At 50.7% G+C, this 20,621-nt stretch overlaps 1 protein-coding gene across 2 annotated transcripts in view; it reads right to left on the bottom strand.

The window, feature by feature from the left end:
- Positions 1-16,058, bottom strand: part of RGS3 (regulator of G protein signaling 3) — a 113,037-nt gene extending 96,979 nt beyond the window's left edge. For both annotated transcript variants that reach the window (XM_044920763.1, XM_021691743.1), the window contains exons 1-3: positions 15,960-16,058; positions 3,189-3,239; positions 847-905 (exon numbers count right to left, since the gene is read on the bottom strand). In XM_044920763.1, coding sequence (XP_044776698.1) covers positions 847-905; positions 3,189-3,239; positions 15,960-16,038 — 189 coding nt within the window. In that variant the 5' untranslated portion in view covers positions 16,039-16,058. The remainder of the gene's footprint in view (positions 1-846; positions 906-3,188; positions 3,240-15,959) is intronic.
- Positions 16,059-20,621: the final 4,563 nt, after the last annotated feature.

Below are 20,621 nucleotides of genomic sequence, written 5' to 3'. Positions count from 1 at the left end.
GAATCAGATGCGGGGCCGGGGGGCCGGGAGGCCGGGAGAAGGCCCCACAGTGGGTGCCACCACCAAGGTAGCCACAGGCCCAGCCGTAGATGGGGTGTACTTCAGCCATCTCTGGTCTTCCTCTCAGCACTGGCCTCTCTCCTAAGTTCCCCGCAGCTGCTCGGTGCTCCCTTCACCAGAGGCTCCCTCTGCCAAGGCCCCAAATCCATGTTCTCGCCCTTGAGCTGCTCATCCCCCACCTCTGCTCCTGCCCAAGTCCTCACCCACAGGGGCCTATGACCAGCCTGGGGGCTTTGGGAGAGAAGAGAGGGGTGCATCCCAGCTGCCACACTCTGGGAAGTGCCTGGCCTTTGGTTCTGGCTGGAAGTAGGCCCTCTGCCCTGTGGGGCCTCTGTCTTCACTGCAATGGCCCCACTCAGATGGATCTTCTAGGCCTCAGAGACACTCTCTCCCCTCCACCACCCAAACCTGGCCATCTTGCTTCTGGTTTTGCCAGGGAGAGGGGTGAGAATATTGCTTTTCATGAGAGGGCTTGGGATCATCTGTGGATTTCTGTCACCCACACGTTCACAGTGCTCACCTGTGTGGATGACCAAGATCACCCACAAGATTCCCGCTCTTGCAGGAAGCCTCAGGGACCAAGCTGGGCTAAGGGAAGGGCCTATCCTAGCTCAGCACCTCATCACTGGATCTAATAAATGCCTAATGACCAAATAATGAGGTGGTCCCTGCCACCTCGAGTGGCCCCAAGCCCACAGATGTGCTGAGACCTTGGGACACAGTCTAGTGACATGGCCCCTCATCACCCCCACCCACACACCTCCCTACCTCCAGCTCATCATATACCTTCACGTAGGGATCACAGATGCCAGGCTCTCTGCTCATCAGGCCTTTGCCTTCTATAACTAAAGAGAGAATGGAAATGTTGGGGTGGGTGCCTGGGCAGGAAGGATTATCATTAGCCCCTAATGTGCGTAACAGCCATTGGCTATTAAGCCCCTCTGGTCTAGTCCATTCCCACCATCTCCCATACACAGGCGGCACCCTCACTGAGATATTGCAGGGCGCATTCAATTCCTTGAAACTTACAGCTGAAAGAACATCAAATTTATCGAGTTTAACCCCTCTTTTAATGGGAAAGATGAGACTGTAGGGGGACCCAGAGATAGTAAGAAACGTGCCCAAAGTCACAGAGCAATCAGAGCGATGGGTAAGCCAGGGCTGGGTTTGAATCCCTATCTCCTGACTCCCAGTCCGGTGCTCCCTCCTCCACCCGAGTCCACCTCCTGGGATGGACGGGCCAGGCTGGAGAACTTACCCTGCCCTGTTGGCTGCACTGGGACTGCGGGACGGTATGGCAGAGCAGGCAGAAGCCTGGGTCCAGAGACGGGCCCGGGGCCCTGGGGCCGCAGACCCACACAAATACCAGCTCCGACACTTACTAGACGGGACAGTGTGAGCAAGCAGCTTCGTCTCTCTGCCACTGAATTCGCTATTTTTCAATGGAGGAATGATCGTAATGGGTCAGGGATCACGACACCCACTTCACATGAAGGTGTGCTGGCTGAATGAGATGATGTGTCTAAAGTGCTGAGGAGAGGGCCTGGCAAGCACGTAATTGCTGAAAGAAGGTTTGCTAGAGAAAAAATAATAAAGGCAAGGGATAGGTGGCAGGTGAGGTGCAGGCCTGATCCTGAATGTAAGCATTTGCCTGCGGTCTGCAGAAATCAGACAGAAGCGGAGCCTCTTTGCTCTTTTCTTTTCTGTTCAGTGGGGATTGAGGCCTAGGGTTTGGCTTGGACGGGGCTCCTGTAGTCTGAGGCATGAAGCCTGTGAAGCCAAAGGGGAGAGAGAACAGGCTGGAAGGGATGAAGAGCCCTACGACTGGGGTGAAGCCAAAGCAAACCATGCAGGACAAATGAAGTGGTGGAGGCCAAGATGCATTTTGCAAAATCTGTTTGCACAGCTGGAGTCAGGCTCTGGCCCGCAAAGAACCCTCCTCTGCTGGTCCTTGGGAACGTCACCTTGGGCCCCCCAAGGCCAGGACCGGAGGACCCCAGGCGCCTGCTGGTCTATGCTGCCTGGTGTCCTAGCTACCAGTCCTGTGTGCGTCCTTCCTCTTGAGGGCGTGGTCACGGGGGGGGGGGCAGGTTCCCGGCCTGAGGAAACCCCGGGTCTCCCTGCCCACCCTCCCCCCTGCCCGAGCAGGTGCGGCAGACATGGTTCCTGCCCCACTGCATTCCGGGACAGCCCAGAGTGACGCAGCATAGTCAGGGCTGTGTGAAGGACACAGAGGAGGAAGCAACATACTCAGGTAGGTCAGGGGGGTGATTCCTGAAGGGGGAAAAAAATGAAGCAAAGTGAGCCTTCCTTCCTGAGCCTTAATGATGATGAAGGCAGGCACATTTCTTGCAAAATCAGAGGGAGGGAGAGTTATTTTTCAAAAGGAATTCAAAAAGAAGGCAGGCGACTCCAGGCACAAGAGACAGTGGGGTGCAGAGGCTCAGAGGCATGAGCAAGCATGATGTCCTCAAGGGGGTGCATGTAACTGGACAGAAAAGGGAGTGCAGAGGGGCACCTGGGTGGCTCAGTCGTTAAGTGTCTGCCTTTGGCTCTGGTCATGATGCCAGGGTCCTGGGATCGAGCCCCACATCGGGCTCCCTGCTCGGCGGGAAGCCTGCTTCTCCCTCTCCCACGCCCCCTTCTTGTGTTCCCTCTCTGTCTCTCTCTATCCAATAAATAAAATCTTTAAAAAAAAAGGGGGGGGGGCGCCTGGATGGCTCAGTCGGTTAAGCGACTGCCTTCGGCTCAGGTCACGATCCTGGAGTCCCAGGATCGAGTCCGCATCGGGCTCCCTGCTCGGCGGGGAGTCTGTTTCTCCCTCTGACCCTCCCCCCTCTCGTACACTCTCTCTCTCACTCTCTCTCTCTCAAATAAATAAAATCTTTAAAAAAAAGAAAAGAGGGGGGAGTGCAGGGAGACTTTAACAGCAAGGGCCACACAGGCTGGAGAGATAGGCAGGGCCTGCTGGGCTAAACAGAAGAGTCCAGGCAGCAAAGACCACGATAGAAGCTCAGTAACTATGTGTGTGCTGGGTGGAAGGACAAACAAATGGATAAATGGACAGGTAAAGTGTAAAATCCTCTGGGTGGCCCATGGGAACCTTCACCGCCTGGCCCCATACTCACTGTGGAGCAGCAGAACCCGGTCCTGGGCATCGATTGACAGCTTCAGCTGACCTAAGGAGACAACAACAGAAGCAACTTCACCTCATCTTTTGTTGGGTGAAAGATGGGGTAGCAGTGATGGGAATGCTCTTTTGTTCATGTGAAGTGATTCAAACATCCATAGGGTCTCTGAGTTGGGAGGGAGCTCGGAAGCCACTTAGTTCAGCCTCCTCATAACATCGGGAGTCCCTTCTGTAATACCTCCAGCAGTGGCTCTCCACCCTGGGCTTATACCCCTCTGGTGATGCGGAGCTCACTACTTTACAAGGCAGCCCAGGTTAATGCTGGGGAGCTCTCTCTGTTGGACAGTTGGAAAAGTTGTTGCATCCACATCAAGGCAAGCCCAGATTGGAGAGTTAAGGATCCTGGGTCTTGGTCAGCAGTCCTTGGGGGTCAGGGGGTCAAGGGGGAGGTCAGGGCAAGTCCTCCACTGTGACAGACAGCTAGTTGTGTTCTGGAAAGACAATAACAACACAAGGGCAGGGAACAAATGATTTGGGGGAAAAGCAAAAGAAAAGAAATCAGGGGGCGCCTGGGTGGTTCAGTCGGTTAAGCGACTGCCTTCGGCTCAGGTCATGATCCTGGAGTCCTGGGATCGAGTCCCGCATCGGGCTCCCTGCTCGGCGGGGAGTCTGTTTCTCCCTCTCCCACTCCCCGTTTGTGTTCCCTCTCTCGCTGTGTCTTTCTCTGTCAAATAAATAAATAAAATCTTTAAAAAAAATAAAATAAAAAAATAAAAATAAAAAAAAAAATAAAATGAGGACAAACTGGAAACACCTGAAAGGGCCATCAGTATGAAAATGGTTAAATGGGCCATCTCTAGCTGTGCTTGGAATAGTAGGGGCTGATACCAAAAAAATGGGGGAACTCTGTATGTCCAGGCAGGGGGAACATTGTGATAAGTTTTTAAGAGAAACAAGCAAATTGCAGAACAATACAGATGACATATATTTCTACGTGTGTGCGCATGCGCGTGTGTGTGTGTGTTCTGAAAGGATGCCAAAGGAAAAACAGGGATTGCCTCTAGAATTGGAGGGAGGGAAGTCAAGAGGAATTTAAATCTATCGCTATTGTTGTTTCAACAATACAAATTATATGAACTATAGCACTTCTATAATTAAAAATAAGAAGAGGTGGAGTGCCTGGGTGGCTCAGTCAGTTAAGCATCCAACTCCAGATTTCAGCTCAGGTCATGATCTTGTGGTCATGAGATGGAACCCCAAGTCTGGCTCCGCACTCAGTGGGGAGTCTGCTTGAGATTCTGTCTCCCTCTCCCTTGGCCCCTCCCCCCCACTCTCACTTTATTAATAAATAAAATCTTTTAAAAAATAAAAATTAAATTAAAAATATGAAGAGGAAATGAAAAAAGAAGGGAAGGGGGGAGGAGAAGAGAGGAGGAAGAGAGGGAGGGTGGGGGAAGTGTGAACATAACGGAAGGGCCAGGGCTGGAAAGCATGTGAAGAATGAGGAGTTTTTCCCCTGGCTTTTCTAATTTTTTTGAAAACAATATAAAAACAAAACAAAACATCAAGTCATCCTCACAGATGCCCAGTGGCCCTTCAGCACGGACAGAAGAGAGAAGGATCATACTCTTCTTCCTCGGTGACATGTTGAAGATCTTTCCTCAGTCCAGTGGACTCTTCCTGGAACCTCAAGAAACCAATGAACTTGGGGCACCTGGGTGGCTCAGTCGTTGAGCGTCTGCCTTCCGCTCAGGTCATGATCCCAGGGTCCTGGGATCAAGCCCCGCAACGGCTCACTGCCCCACGGGAAGCCTGCTTCTCCCTCTCCCACTCCCCCTGCTTGTGTTCCCTCTCTCGCTGTGTCTCTCTCTCAAATAAATAAAATCTTTAAAAACAAAAAAACAAAAAAACAAACCACTGAACTCAATCCACCTGGTGGACATGTACTAGGGAGGCAAGGAGGATGGGGCAGGGCCTCCCAGCCTGCAGCAACCCCACACAGCGACCAGAAAGCCCTTGCATCCATGACAACCCTGTCTTACAGTCATCAGCCTCTGCTTGATCACCTCTGGTGATGGGGAGCTCACTTCCTACAATGGGAGCCCTTTTTCTTTTGCAATAGCTCTGACTGTTCAATGCTCCATCTTATACTGAGCCAGAAGTGGCCTCTCAGTAACTTTTATTGCCCAGACATGGTTCTGCTGTCAGTCTCTGGGCTCTCTCCTCTAGATTTCAAGCCTGAAATCTGCCACTCCTTGTGGCACAGTGAGACGTCCCTTCATCATCCCAACTGTTTATTTCTGGACAGGCCCCATGAAACTGGGACTGTGGCTGGGGCTTGTGCATTGCTGCTGGCTGGAGGAAGGCCAGGCAGGGTTCAGAGAACAGAAAGGAGGGAAATTCTGAGCAGTTCCCCAACCCCTGGGACCTGGAAGCCACTTGCTCCTCACACTTTGGGGGTGTTTAAACTGTAAACCCAGGCAATCCAGACTCCAGCAAACCCTTGTCCAGCTCTTCACCCATCAGAAATTCCTGCTGCTCTCCTGCCCAGAACACAGATCTCAGAAGCCCGGAGGCCTGTTCCAGTTCCAAACCCTGACTACTGTCCTCTATCTCAGAGCCACATTGTCCCCTGGCTGCAAGGTGGGGCTAATAACAGGGGTACTGCACTTGCCAAGCTGTGTGTGAATCAGATAATGCTGGAGGGTGAGGAGGTCCTTGCATGAAAGGCGCCAAGAAAATTAGCTCAAGATCTGAGCAATTACCACTATGGGCCCCTCTAGAGCTGAGAACTCTCCTACAAAAAACTGTGCCGGATCCAGTGTGGGGTAGGAGAAGGCTTTGAAAGACAAAAATGGCTAGCAGTCACAGATTCAATCTCATGAACCCAAAGGCAACTGTTTAAACCCAAACATTTTTTCTGAATCTATTATGAGTGCAAAGGCAGCTTTGGCCTGAACATATTTGGCTTTCCGAAGCCATGGGGGCCACGGAGCCACACGACACCATCATCTACCTGACGGCTTGTTCACAGAAATCAGGATGGACAGGGAAACACAGATCAAAACCACAATGAGATCCCACCTCCCACCAGTCAGAATGGCTAAAATGAACAAGTCAGGGAACGACAGATGTTGGCGAGGATGCAGAGAAAGGGGGACCCTCCTACGCTGCTGGTGGGAATGCAAGCTGGTGCAGCCACTCTGGAAAAGAGTAGGGAGGTTCCTCAAAAAGTTGAAAATAGAGCTACCCTATGATCCAGCAATTGCACTACTGGGTATTTACCCCAAAGATATAAATGTAGTGACCTGAAGGGGTACGTGAACCCCGATGTTTATAGCAGCAATGTCCACAATAGCCAAACTGTGGAAAGAGCCCAGATGTCCATCGACAGATGAATGGATAAAGAAAATATGGTGTGTACACACACATATACACACATATACACACAATGGAATATTACTCAGCCATCAAAAAAGAAATGAAATCTTGCCATTTGTAATGACGTGGATGGAACTAGAGGGTATTATGCTAAACAAAATAAGTCAATCAGAGAAAGACAATTATCATATGATCTCACTGAAATGTGGAATTTGAGAAACAAAACAGAGGGTCGTAGGGGAAGAGAGGAAAAAAATTAAACAAGACAAAACCAGAGAGGGAGACAAACCATAAGAGACTCTTGGTCACAGGAAACAAACTGAGGGTTGCTGGAGAGGAGACGGGTAGAGGGATGGGGTAATTGGGTGATGGACATTAAGGAGGGCATGTGATGTAATGAGCACTGGGTGTTACATAAGACTGATGAATTACAGACCTGTTCCTCTGAAACCAATAATACATTATATGTTAATTTTTTTAAAAAAAGGAAAAAAAAAAATCAGGATGGAGACATCTCCCAGCACAAATGGTCGCTAGTTCCACTCGACAAACGTTAGCCAGGCACCTGCATGGGGCCCTGAGTCAGGAACGACAGATCTGAATGGCCGGGTGCCTGCCGGCCAGGAACACACAGCCCAATGACTAGGGCAGGAGCATGGGCAAGGCTAAAAAGTAGAACTGGAGCACAGGATGGGCCTGGAGCAAAGACTGACTCGGAAATCTGAGGAGTCTGCCTAACTCCCCTTGCAGATCCTCTCCTCCTCGGGGAGAGCCAGCGTGCCCTCTACCCAGTTACAGGAGAGAAACCAAGCCCAGCAGACCAGACTCAGGCCCCCAGTGAGGGACACACCCTCCCCCAGCCCATCCGTGGACTCACAGATAAGGGCAAAATGAAGAATGAGTCCCCACGCCCCAACCCATTTGGCCACTCCTGTCCCTTCTGCCTTCCCCCCCTCCTTAGCCCATTCCATCGAATGAATGTGTCTCAAGGGCCCTGAAGTCATCTTGCCCAGCCTCCTCAACTGGAAGCCAGAAGAGTCATGCCCAGATACGGAAGGTGACTTGCCCTTGGCCCAGAGTGACCCGGGTAAGGCAGCCCAGAACGAGATACCAGAATGCTGCCCCAACTCCAGCACTCTGGCCTGTACACCGAGCCTGTCTTCCAGACCATTAATGTGCACTCCTGCATCTGCCAATGCAACCCTGGGGTTCGGGAGCAGAGAGAGCCATCAGGCACAGGACCAGGTGCCACAGCTTTGCTTCGGAAGCCAAGAAGAAGCCAAAAAGAGGGCAGGCTCAAAGAAATGTCCCCAAGTCTAAAGAAATAAACCACTGGGTAAGGGGGAAGTCAGAATGAATCCCTGGGGCCTTCAGCCGATCTAAGTAACCAAGCCCCTCATCTGCCCCTCCAATCTCTGATCTTGTCAATAGCCCCACTTTCTGCCCAGGGCCAGGGAATGGCCTATGAGAGTGCCCAGGAATGTCCAGGCTAAAGGGCCTGAAGCCATCCTCACTGGGGTATTCAAGGGCCGTGGAGAGGGCATGCCCCCCAATTCCCATGGAGCTGCAGTTGGGCACTCTGTCTGCAAAGGGAGGTAGGACCCAGAGAGGCTGCAGAAGTACGTGGGAGCCAGGGCCCAGAGACAAAGGGAGAAGAGACGGGCCACACGTGACAGGAAAAACACTGGGTAAGAGTGAGCTTCAGAAGGCACAGAGAAGGCCCTGAACCCAGATTCTGCTGGCACAGGACCTAGGGGGATTCAGACTCACTGGGCCCCGTAGAAAAAAAGGGCATGGAAGCCAGCTAAAGAAATTCAGTCTGGCAGACCCTGCTCTGCAGAGGACCACAGGAAGATGAACTCTGACTCTCAGGACACAGCTGGGGAGAGACATACTCAAAACACAAAGCAAGAAGCTGGGGGCTGCACACCACAGCTGGACTCAGGGATCCTAGAGGGAGCTCATGGAACCCTGGGGTATGCAGAGAATACCCCTATGAGGGACCTGCCTGGCTGGCATGAAGCCATGGTCAACCCAAAACCCAGTTCACCTCAAAAGCAATTCCCCAGTCAGGAGTTACCATGTGTTGAAAGCCACAGGAACGGGGAGGATGTCAGGACAAATGTACAAAGGAGGCCGGGTCTCCATGGAGCCTGGGCAGCCACCAACACTCACAGATTTCCCCTCCATTTGTGGGGACGAATCTGTACCTCAAGCGGTGTGTGCAGGAGAGTGGGAGGGAGGCACCCAGCTGTGAGGCACCCCTCTCTCTGTGATCCTGGGCTGCCTGACCCACAGGGCAGCCCGACCAAGGCTCAGAGAGGGGTATGTATGTTTACTGATTGCACTTTCTGCCCTCTGAAGGAGAAATGGCAGGCTGCAGGAGTGTTGGGGGAATGGGAGCCATCCAGCTCTGGGGATGCAGCCCTGTGGAGCCTTTCAAGTGACTGTTCTTTTGAAGAGGGAGAATCTTGAGTTCCATTTGGAGAAACAGCCTGGCTGATGCTGGTGCCTGCTGGCGGAAGGAGGCCTGCAGAGCCCAGGGAGGCAGGGGGCTGAGTGGTGAGATAAAGATGATGAGGGTCAGTGTGACTCCTCTCTTCTGATTCTCCACTTCCTGTGTAACCTGATATTAATGTGGCTTCCCAAGCGGTTTTTCCTTCCAGGAATAGATTACTCTCGCCAGCACATGTCAGCTAACTTCTTGGCAGCAGAGACCCTGAGCAAAAACCACCCAGCGAAGCCATTCCCAAATTCCTGACTCACAGAAACCGGGACATACTAAATGTTTGGTTTTTTTAAGCCAATAAGTATTGGGGAACTTTGTCATGAAGCAAGAGGTAATTAATACGGAGCCATGGGCGCCTGGGTGGCTCAGTTGGTTAAGCGACTGCCTTCGGCTCAGGTCATGATCCTGGAGTCCCGGGATCGAGTCCCGCATCGGGCTCCCTGCTCGGCAGGGAGTCTGCTTCTCCCTCTCCCGCTCCCCCCTCTTGTGCTCTCTCTCTCTCACTCTCTCTCTCTCAAAAAAAAAAAAAAAAAAAAATACAGAGCCATATTGCCTCCACAACCAGGTGACATAAACCTGATCTCAGCGCTGGGACAACTTTTCAATTTTTAAAATCGTTAAGAAAATACAGTTCTAAGATAAATCACTGTATTACGACTAAGGAAACAAAAGGCCTTCCATCTGTGAGGTCCTTCATTGTTCTCCCTAAAGAACTGTGATAGATTCAAACCAGACTCATTACCAATTCAACCGTGAAATCTGGAATTGTCCCACATTAACCCACTGACGGCCCAGCACATTCACGAAAATGCTTCACCCGCAGAGCAAATGGTTTTCTTCTACACACATACGTGTACAATACCACAATATATAGAAAATTCACGTTATTCTTCCCTTTCGCGATTTTCCTTTAGATTTTATTATAATGATTTTAATTCCAAAACTGTCAGTTTTGCCACGTTTTAAAAATGACTTGCCACTCTTACCTATTTCATATTACAGACTTTTTCTCCATAAATATGTTATGTTATAATGATGAGCACCTGTTACATCCTTGCTGATGGCTTTAAGCCACACCATGAAATCAGTGATTTATTTTCATTATGTCTTACAGTTACTTTTTTCACTATCAAAGTTTTCCAGCAGAACAAGTCTAATACGGAAAACACAAAGGAGGAAGCCCAGAAGGAACCATGAGCAAAGCGTGGGTTTTGGAGTCAATAAGACCTGGCTTTGATCCTCGGTCCACCACTGATGATGCTGAATCACTACATCTTCGTCTCCTCATCTGTACAAAGGAAAGAAGAAGAATCATACAGTTCTGGGGGGGGGGGGGGGCTCTTGTAAAACTGAGAACTAACATACACGGAGAGCCTGGCAAATAGTAAGCACTCCCACTGATAGGACAAAAGGGAGGATGTAGGGAAGGAAGGATGGAAAGGTGGAAGGAAGGGAAAGAGGGAGGAAAGGAGAGGAGATGAAAAGTAAAAATGTCTCAGAAAAATTAGAAAACACACATAGGGGACTTCTATTTCTGGGATGACAGACCCACCGAGGAAATCTAGAAGAGCTGGACAAAATATTTAAAAGCAGCTTCTTGGAGATACAGCAAGACTACGGAGGAACTACGGAGCAGGCTCTGGGGGCAGGGAGGTCCGTGGAATGAAGTTTAATGTTTTCCTGGGCTAATTTTCTCCTTGGGGTGTTTTCAAATTCCAGAGAGATGACGGAGAAGCTGAGAGGCTGAGCAGAGTTTCTGTCTGCCTCACAGGGCAAGAGGAACAGGAGTTGGAGACCAGGGTCTGTCAAGAGTGGGGTCCTTCTGGGATGCCCGGGTGGCTCAGTCATTAAGCGTCTGCCTTCAGCTCAGGTCATGATCCCGGGGTCCTGGGATCGAGCCCTGCATCGGGCTCCCTGCTCAGCGGGAAGCCTGCTTCTCCCTCTCCCACTCCCCCTGCTTGTGTTCCCTCTCTCGCTGTGTCTCTCTCTGTCAAATAAATAAATAAAATGTTTAAAAAAAAAAAAGAGTGGGGTCCTTCTGAGCCCTGACCTTTTGGGTCAGAACCCTAAAGGGTTGTTCCTCAGAAATACATGAGCTGTGATGAGAGGCAGTTCAAGGGACTGCAGCACAATCTCAGATAATCCCAATGCCTAACATCTAGATTATCCCAGATCGCTAGTGACCTCAAGCACCTGAAAAAAGCTAATAGCTTTTTTTTTAAAGATTTTATTTATTTATATGAGAGAGAGAGAGAAGGAGTGGGGGGGGCAGAGGCAGAGGGAGAAGCAGACTCCCCACTGAGCAAGAAGCCTGACGATGTGGGACTTGATCCCAGGACCCTGTGATCATGACCTGAGCCGAAGGCAGACGCTCAACCAACTAAGCCACCCAAACACCCAAAGCAAATATTTTTTTGAAGGAAGATATCATCCTAGGTCTGCACCAAGAAGCAAAATAACAACTCTGTGCCTGCCATTTGTAAGAGACACAGCACGCCTAGAACATAAAGAAACAGAAAGATTGACAGAAATAAGATGGAAAAAGATATGCCAGGCAATTCATTGTTAACCAAAAGAAGGCTGGGTAGCTATGTTAACGTCAGGAAAAGTAGACTTTCTCTCCACTAGAAATAAAGAAAAGGCTTCATAATAATAAAAGTTTCAATTCACTACTAAGATAAATAGTTCTAAATTTGTATGCTCTTACAATCGCTTCAAAATATATAAAAGAAAGACAACTCTAATGATAAAGAGACAAATGTCCAACCACAGTAGGAATTTTAACATACCTCTCTTGGTAACTGATAGAACAAATTGGGGGAGAGGGGGGATATCAGCAAGGATGCAGAACATTTGGACAACATAATTAGTAAACTTGACCAAAATCTGACATATACAAAAGAACACTACACCCAACTACTGCAGAACTTTTCAAGTACACACAGAACATTTATAAAAACTGACCATATCCTGGGCCATCAAAGGAGTGAAAGGATGCAGAGTATATTCTCTGACCAAAATAGAAAACAAAGAATAAAAATATTAACAGAAAATCCCCACTATTTGGAAATTAAGAAATACACTTCCAAATCACCTAAAGACTTGAGAAAGTAGGACTATGAAAATTAGAAACTATTTTGAACTGGGGCGCCTGGGTGGCTCAGTCGTTAAGCATCTGACTTCCACTCAGGTCATGATCCCAGGGTCCTGGGATCGAGCCCCACATCAGGCTCCCTGCTTGGCGGGAAGCCTGCTTCTCCTTCTCCCACTCGCCCTGCTTGTGTTCCCTCTCTCGCTGTGTCTCTCTCTGTCAAATAAATAAATTAAAAAAAAAAATAGAGCAGAATTGGAAAAGAGAACAAAAGGACTCTCGACAGGTCAGAACCTGAGAATTTCCGAACACTCCCAAGCAAACAGACCCTAAATGACAGGAAAGCCAGTGAATGCTGAGGACCCCGACCAGCAAATGATGGGCCCCTGAGAAGTCTTCGGCGGGGCTTCCAGGCCAAGCCCAGGGTGTGGCCTGGGCGCTGAGCGGCACGGCCAGCCAGGGGCAGCTCGCGGGGCCAGATCGCAGCCTCGGGCTCGGGGCCTCGCTTCTCACTGCCCAGCAGGCCGAGCAGCTGGCTGGCATCTGTTCCACAGAAAACACATTTGTCATCTCTGGAGGAGCTGGGTTCTAGGCCCAGTTTACATACTCCCCTCTCCTGAAGCCAGAACACTTCCATGTGGTCAACTAATGGGGGACAAGGCTTTGTACCCAGGTGCACGCATACACACATACACACTACTCTCCCTGGAAGGAAAACAATTTTGTCTCTTTAGAATTCCAGAGATCCGGGGCGCCTGGGTGGCTCAGTCGTTGGGCTCAGGTCATGATCCCGGGGTCCTGGGATCGAGTCCCGCAAAGGGCTCCCTGCATCGCAGGAAGTCTGCTTCTCCCAATCCCACTCCCCCTGCTTGTGTTCCCTCTCTTGCTGTATCTCTCTCTGTCAAATAAAATCTTAAAAAAAAAAAAAAAAGAAAAACAACAACAACAAAAAATAGAATTCCAGAGATCCTTTAAATGTTTGTGCTTGGGGTAAACCACCAACTAGGCACCACTTTCATCTGGTTCTACCAGGGCAAGGCCCACTCCTGAAGGCCAGGGGCTACCTGCCATGCTGGGGAAAGGCCAGCGAACTGGGGTAAACTTAGCAAAGACCTTCATGTTAAGGGAGTTCACAGTGGCTACCAAAGCTAACGAAATCCATAGCTTCCAAACCTGGCTGATCATCAAAATACTTCTGTGGCTTCTTACAATTACAGATTCTCACGCTACACCCTAGACTTATCAAGATCCTAAGAATCTATGTTGTTGTTGGTTTTTTTAAGACTTATTTATTTATTTTGAGGGAGAGGGAGAAAGAGAGAGCAGTGGGGGAGAGGCAGAGGGAGAGGGATTCTTAAGCAGACTCCATGCTGAGCACAGAGCCCCACACAGGGCTTGATCTCACAACCCTGAGATCATGACCTGAGTCGAAACCAAGAGTCAGTTGCCTAACCAACTGCGCCACCCAGGGGCCCCAGGAATCTGTGTTTTTAATAGACTCGCCAGGTGCTTCTGCCAAGCGACCAGGTCTGGTAACCACTGATACAAATCTTCATTCATGAGCAGACAAGCAAAGACCAATCCTTGCATGAAGAAAAGCAGCAGCCTCAAAGAGGGGCAGCATTTTTCAAGGAAAGAGGATTGAAGCAGGAAAGAGGGCAGAACTTTCCAGTGTCGGATCTGTGTCCTCCGAGAGCCCTGAGAAGAGACTGTATAAGAGCAGGAGGCCCCCACCCCACCAGGTTCCTGCCTGCCCGCTGCACACTCAGGTCAGTCACTGGTTCAAAAAGTAACCCTCCCAGATAACCATCCGACACAGCCCTGAGGCCACGGCGGGGCAAAGGATCCAGTCCCAGCTGGTCTGGACACTCCCCAACTTCCCAGATCTGGCAGGATGATTAATTCAATAGAAGAATATGGACTGATGCTAGGAAACAGTCACACTACACCAGTAAGGAAAAGAAATGGATTCTAAAACTGTACATACAATATGGTCTCCATTCTTTTCAAATTATAGCACACCTCTACACACACACACAAGTCTGGAAGGATATGAACAAAATACTGACTCACAACGGTCTTTTCTAGGAGTCAGAGTACAGGTGATTTTTCACTTTCTTCTTTTCACTAAGTTTTCAACAATGAAGTCATCTTACAGTGATAGTAAGGAGGAAAAAACAATGAGCTATATTTTTACCTTTTTTAAAAAAAGGTTTTATTTATTCATTTGAGAGATTGAGCAAGTGAGTAAGCAAGAGAGCACAAGTGGGAGAGGGAGAAGCAGACTCCCCGCTGAGCAGGGAGCCAGACGTGGGGCTCGATCCCAGGACTCCGGGATCATGACCTGAGCTGAAGGCAGACGCTTAACCGACTGAGCCACCCAGGCGCCCCTATATTTTTACTTTTAAATCAGGACACAGCTAAGGTAATAGAACCTCAAAGCTCCTTGACACTCTTTCCTGACCACCCCAGCCCCACCAATTCAGGTCACCCTGGAGACCTCCCTTGTCTGGTAGACTCCCACATCCCCGTGGGGTTAACAGGAACTGCTTCCAAGGGCTGGGGAGAGTAAATGAGATAAAGCACTTGACACAAGGCATGGCACATGGTAAGCGTTCAGCAAATGGCGGCCACCTCATTACTCCCATTGTTACGTCCACCAACTGGACCAGCGAATTCCAGGATGCCAGACCACAGGCCATTGCTAGGGGCCAAGCCACCTCTTTTCTATCACTCCCTCTGCTCTTAGAGAAAAGGCAGTCTGTGAGGAACCAAGTGTGCTGATAGAGGTAAGCCTGAGAAAAGGAGAGCCAGAAGCCCAGGGAGGGCCTAACTCCTGGGCTGTTCTGTCCATGAAATCTGGGCAAAGTCCTGCATGTTGCAGTAACTACCCCAACCTTTATAAAGAAAATTGTATACAAATTAAAAAAAAAAAAAAGTGCTGGACAAGTCATCTCAAAAGGCTTGAGCTCAGGTACCAAGTCTGGCACTGGCTCACTGGGCAACCTTTCTCTCTCTGGATCTCAAGTCTCCACAGAGGAAATACTACCCGCGATGCACAGGGAGTTGCAGAGGAAACACAGAGCTGTGATGGGCCGTGCCCTGGGACAGGACTCTCATCTCTACTATGGCTACTTGAAAGGCTGGATTTGCCCAGACCCCTGGGGCAGAGGCTGCCCAGCTGTTATTTGGGGGAACCCAGGCGAGCCAGCAAGGGGTTTGGGAGCAGGGGCCTACTGCCCATTTCCTTCTATCTCAAGCCCCCAGGACAGGCCTGTGACCCTCCTGAGAGCCCGGTCTCTGCTGGAGAAGAGAAGCCTCCCACGTCCTCTGTGGGTCCGCCAGCCGCTGGCGCAGCCACTCTGCAGTCTCCAAGGTGAGCTGACCCCGCACCTGTCCTGTCCCTGAGCCAAAGGAAAGAGGATGGGGAGGAAATCTCGAGATGTAGTAACAAGACCGTGCTTCAACCCTGAGCGGCTGGCTAATGGGAAACTCTAGTGGTGCCGACCGGGTCTCTGAAAGATTAACCGGGTTGTGATTATTCCAGCCAAGCGAGGCAGAAGCGGCTGCACTTGGCACCACTGGCCGGCAGCAGGTGGTGCCCCGCGGCTTGCTCAGCCTGGGTCCGTGCGCCCTGGGCCCCTCCTCCTGGGCACCCCCAGGAGGAAGGGACCAGAGGAGGGACCCGCTGCTGCCAGCCCCACCTATCACGGAGGTGGGGGGCGGCCCCGTCCGGGCGCCGGAGTGGGGTGAAGCAGCCCTGGCAGCCAGCCGTCGCGGGCACTTACCAAAGGTGGTGAGGTAGAAGGACGAGTCCGGGTGGGCACGCCGGCTCCCGAGGGAGACGCGGTGCAGGGAGCGCTCCATGGCGGCCCCGCTGCGGCCCGGCCAGGCCCGCCTGCAACCCGAGGCGTCTGTGTTGCTCCCCTGTAACCGAGGCAGCAGGCTCAGCCGCCCCCGCCCCGCGCCAGTGTCCCGGAGGCGGGAGCGGGAGGCCGGCTGCGGAGCGCGTTCGAATGAGCCGGCGCGCCGGGCCCTGATTGGCCCGCGCCAGTTTGAATGGGGAGGTTTCCACCTGACCGATCGGACGCCGGCCCCGGGGGAGGAGGCGCCCGCGCCCCAACCACGACCGCAGGGGCCGCGGCTGCAGCCGGGGGAGGGGGCGGGTCCCTCCTCCGCGCTCCCGTCGGTAGTCCTCCCCGAGGAGCCAGAAGGACCGGGCCGCCACACCAGGGCTCCTGGCTCCAGGCTGGAAGTGCCAGCCCCAGGTGAGGCCCGCGGCCCCTGGCGTGTCCACGCAAGCGGGCTTGGCCTGCTCGCTCAGCTCCCCCAGGCCAGCAATTAGCCAGGTTTGTAACATGCTTTGAAGCTCAGACCTGTAATCACCAGACCCAAGCAAGCGCAAAGGAGCATCCTCCCGGCCCAGTGCAGTGGGGTTTGGAAAAGTGTTCTTCATGCTTGGACTGGCTGCCCCCACCAGGCTGCAGCCCCTTCCCAACTCTGCCCTCGCCATCTGCCCCTTGGATGGGAGCAGCCCGGCACAGGTCCGGGCCAAAGCAGCTTGCTCCAGCCAACCTCACAGCGCCCCATCTGCAGCCGTGAAACAGGAACGCAGGCCCTCAGCATCCGAGGGGACAGAAACACACAAGATGCGGGGAGGGTAGGCGCTTTCAGTCTCCAGAGCCAGGTGTCAGGAGGCAGAGCTGGAAGGAAGGTCAGTCCCTGCACTGCTTTGTCAGCAAACATTCGTGGGACACCTCCTGGGAACAGTTTCACACCAAGACATCTGCTCTGCAAATCTCCGACTGTTGCTGCTGTGGGAGGGAAAGCTGCTGGTCTTACGTAAATCTAAAAATGGGAGGTGTTGGAAGTTGCCAGATGGATATCTGGCCCAGGGATCCACTCAAGAGGAGGTTGGAGGATGCAAGAGAGAAAGTGGGGAGAAAAGTTGTATGTATTGAGTACCAGGTGCCAGGGGCTGAGCTGGGCAATTTACATGTATCATCTCATTTAATCTTCACGGTGATCCTAGGAAGTATCAGCCTCAATTTACCAGGGATAAATCTGAACTTCAGGCAGAGAGGGTAGATGACTTGTCCAAGGTTGGCAGAGCTGAAATTTGAACCCAGGCCTGCCTGCCCCAAAGGCCATCCTCCGTCCGTTCTTTGGCCTCCATCCTGCCCCATGGCCAACAGCAAGTGTAGGCTGCAGACTTGCCTTCTTGAAGCAGGTAAGGAAACTTGAAGCCACAGGGCCAGCTGGCTACCAGCAGGGAGCAGAAGCTAGAGAAGGAGCCCCGAAATCAGCAAACTAGTGGTCAAGTGCAAATGAGTCACATAAAGGCCAGTGGATTGTTTGAAACCGGGCCCTCTGTGAAGCCCTGCTCTGCCCTTTCCCATACCAGCCCCCATACCGTGAGCACTGCCCATAGCAGCCTCGCCCCAACCAATGACAGGTGGACTTACCTGCACCCTGGACTTGAGCTTGCCTGATTCTCCTCCTGGCTGGGGGAGTCTGCGTCCAGGCATCCTTTCTGGGTAGGGAGGTATGCTGGCCCTGCCATTCCATCCAGCCAGGGATAATGGGCAACCTCAGGCTCAAGCCACAGGATGCAGAAAGGACACTGAGGCTGGAGGTGTTCTAGACCTGCAGGAACAAGATGGGAACATGAGTTAGGCATGACCTGACGATGCCCCCTGAGAGGGGTGTTTATTCCCAGTAGGAGTTAGAAAGCATGGCATTCCGGAGCCAAGGCAAAGGAAAGTCTACGGGGAAAGGGACAGTGATGTGCCCAAGATGGTGGTGGCCCCTTCACAGCTCTGCCAGGGACCACTGTGGAGCCTGTACTGGGGAAGACAATCTGGGCTCTGGAGGCTGTGAGCAAAGTGCAGAAGCACCCTCAGGAGGCTGGGACCCAGAAGAGCAGGACAGAGCTGCATTATCTGAATGTCGCCTGGGGAGAAAGACTGAAGCCCACACCAGCTCCTCTCCCCCACTCAGGATAAAGGCCCACTCAGCAGCTAACCTATTCAGTTGGGAGAACTCAATGCCATTCTGATCCCGCGCTGACCCCTCTAGTGGCACCATCTCCACCACCTTCACCATCAACAGTAAGGCCTCTTTACTTAGTAGAACACGGGACACTTCCTTCTCTTAAAGAGGGAGGTCACTCTTTTCTCAGGAGAGGGAGGACAGAAGTGAGTGGGAGCCTGGGCAGTGGCGATGCAGGAGAAACTGGGCCTGTTCACCCACACTGTCCAAAGGGGACATCCAGGAAGGGTCTCGGTTATGGCCCTGCTTTCCCCAAGAAGGCAGGCGAGTTTGCTGACCAAGCCTGTCTTTGTGGCAGGCCCTGAGCACTCTCGCACGCCAGGGCTGTGGGCCTCAGTGTCTCCCTCACACCTCACTCACACTACACACGTACGGTGTGTACTACAGACACAACACAAACACGTTGCACACACTCCACACACATACACATACATACCATAACACTTCCCATGTACACACGTGCACAAATACATCATATACGGGGCACCTGGGTGGCTCAGTCGGTTAAGCACCTGCCTTCTGCTCTGGTGGTGATCCCAGGGTCCTGGGATAGAGCTCCGTGGCAGGCTCCCTGCTCAGCAGGAAGTCTGCTTCTCCCTCTTCCTCTGCCCCTCCCCCTCCTCCTGCTCCTTCTCTCTCTCTCTCAAATAAATAAATAAATAAAACCTTTAAAAAAATAAGGGTAGAGGGCGCCTGGGTGGCTCAGTTGGTTAAGCGACTGCCTTCGGCTCAGGTCATGATCCTGGAGTCCCGGGATCGAGTCCCACATCGGGCTCCCTGCTCAGCAGGGAGTCTGCTTCTCCCTCTGACCTTACCCCCTCTCATGTTCTCTCTCTCTCGCTCTCGCTCTCAAATAAAAAAAAAAAAAATCTTAAAAAAATAAGGGTAGAAATTAATGAAATACAAAACATTCGTAGAGGAGCTCTATTAAAAATGTGACAAAATTGCGCCCACATTCTCCCAGTTTTGCCACATTCCTTTTTTTAAAGAAAAGCCAAAAATCTTGAATTTTTCATTTTCATACTTCCCAATTTTTTAATATGGGCAATTCATTAAAAAAATCATAATAAAATATTTTGTAGGCCAAGTAAAATATATCTCTGCCCTGTAACTAGTTTGAAATCTCTGCTAGACCAATCTGATTTATGAATATAGACACAAAATTCCTAACTAAAATGTTAGCAAATCAAAGCTGGCAGTATGGGGTGCTTGGGTGGCTCAGTTGGTTAAGCCTCTGCCTTAGGCTCAGGTCATGATCCCAGGGTCCCAGGGGGCTCCCTGCTCAGTGGGGTGCCTGCTTCTTCCTCTCCTGCTGCTCCCCCTATTTGTGCTCTCCTGCTCTGTCAAATAAATAAATAAAGTCTTTTAAAAAGAACAAAAAACTGGCAGTATATTCATGATCAAGTGGTATTTATTCCAGGAATACAAAGATCATTCAAATTTAATGAGCATATTAGTGTAGAGGTTGGCAAACTATGCCTACAGGCCAAATCTGGCCCCCTCCCTATTTTTGTACAAATGGACTAAGAATGGATTTTACATTTTAAAATGGTTGAAAAAAAATTAAAAGGTTTTCTATGGCCATAAAAATTTTTTAAATTAAAAATTAATTCAAAATATTTATAAAACACATGGCAAATATTATATATATATGAATCAAGTATCTCACAAATCAGTAAAATATAAATGTACCAAAAAACATGAATAATCATCACACAAGAGGGGCAGTGTAATTGACTAATAATGCATAAAATACTGGTAAACCAGAGAAATAAAAAAGAAAAAAATTCATCTGCCTCCAGGAAGTTCAAGCATTTCTGTTAATGAGGCAACTAAGGGTCAGAGTTGTTAAACTGAATCAGGTTGCCAAAGCAGTAAGTAAACAGTGGAGAAATCATAATTCAGCCAAAGAATCACTGTACCATGTTGTCTTTCCTACCAGTCCTCCTACTCAGAATGACTAGGTTATAAACAAGGGGACTAAGACCTCTGTGGCTACTGACGCATTAAAATTCAGTTCAAGGGTGGCACCTGGGTGGCTCAGTTGGTTAAGCGTCTGCCTTCAGCTCAGGCCATGATCCCGGGGTCCTGGGATCAAGTCCCAACATTGGGCTCCTTGCTCAGTGGGGAGCCTGCTTCTCCCCCTCCCTCGGCCTGCCACTCCCCTTGCTTGTGTTCTCTCTCTCTCTCTAATGAATAAATACAAATCTTAAAAAATAAAATAATATTCAATTCAAGGAGCCCCTGGGTGGCTCAGTCGGTTAAGTGTCTGACTTTGGCTCAGGTCATGATCTCAGGGTCCTGGCTTCGGGCTCCCTGCTCGGCAGGGAGTCTGCTTGCCCCTCTCCTTCTGCCCCTTCCCCTGCTGTGCTCTCTCAAATAAATAAATAAAATCTTTA

This window comes from Neomonachus schauinslandi, chromosome 13 (assembly GCF_002201575.2).
Source record: "Neomonachus schauinslandi chromosome 13, ASM220157v2, whole genome shotgun sequence".
NCBI lineage: Eukaryota > Metazoa > Chordata > Mammalia > Carnivora > Phocidae > Neomonachus > Neomonachus schauinslandi.
Note: the sequence above shows the minus strand (reverse complement) of the source record. Positions and strands in the feature narration are given on the sequence as shown.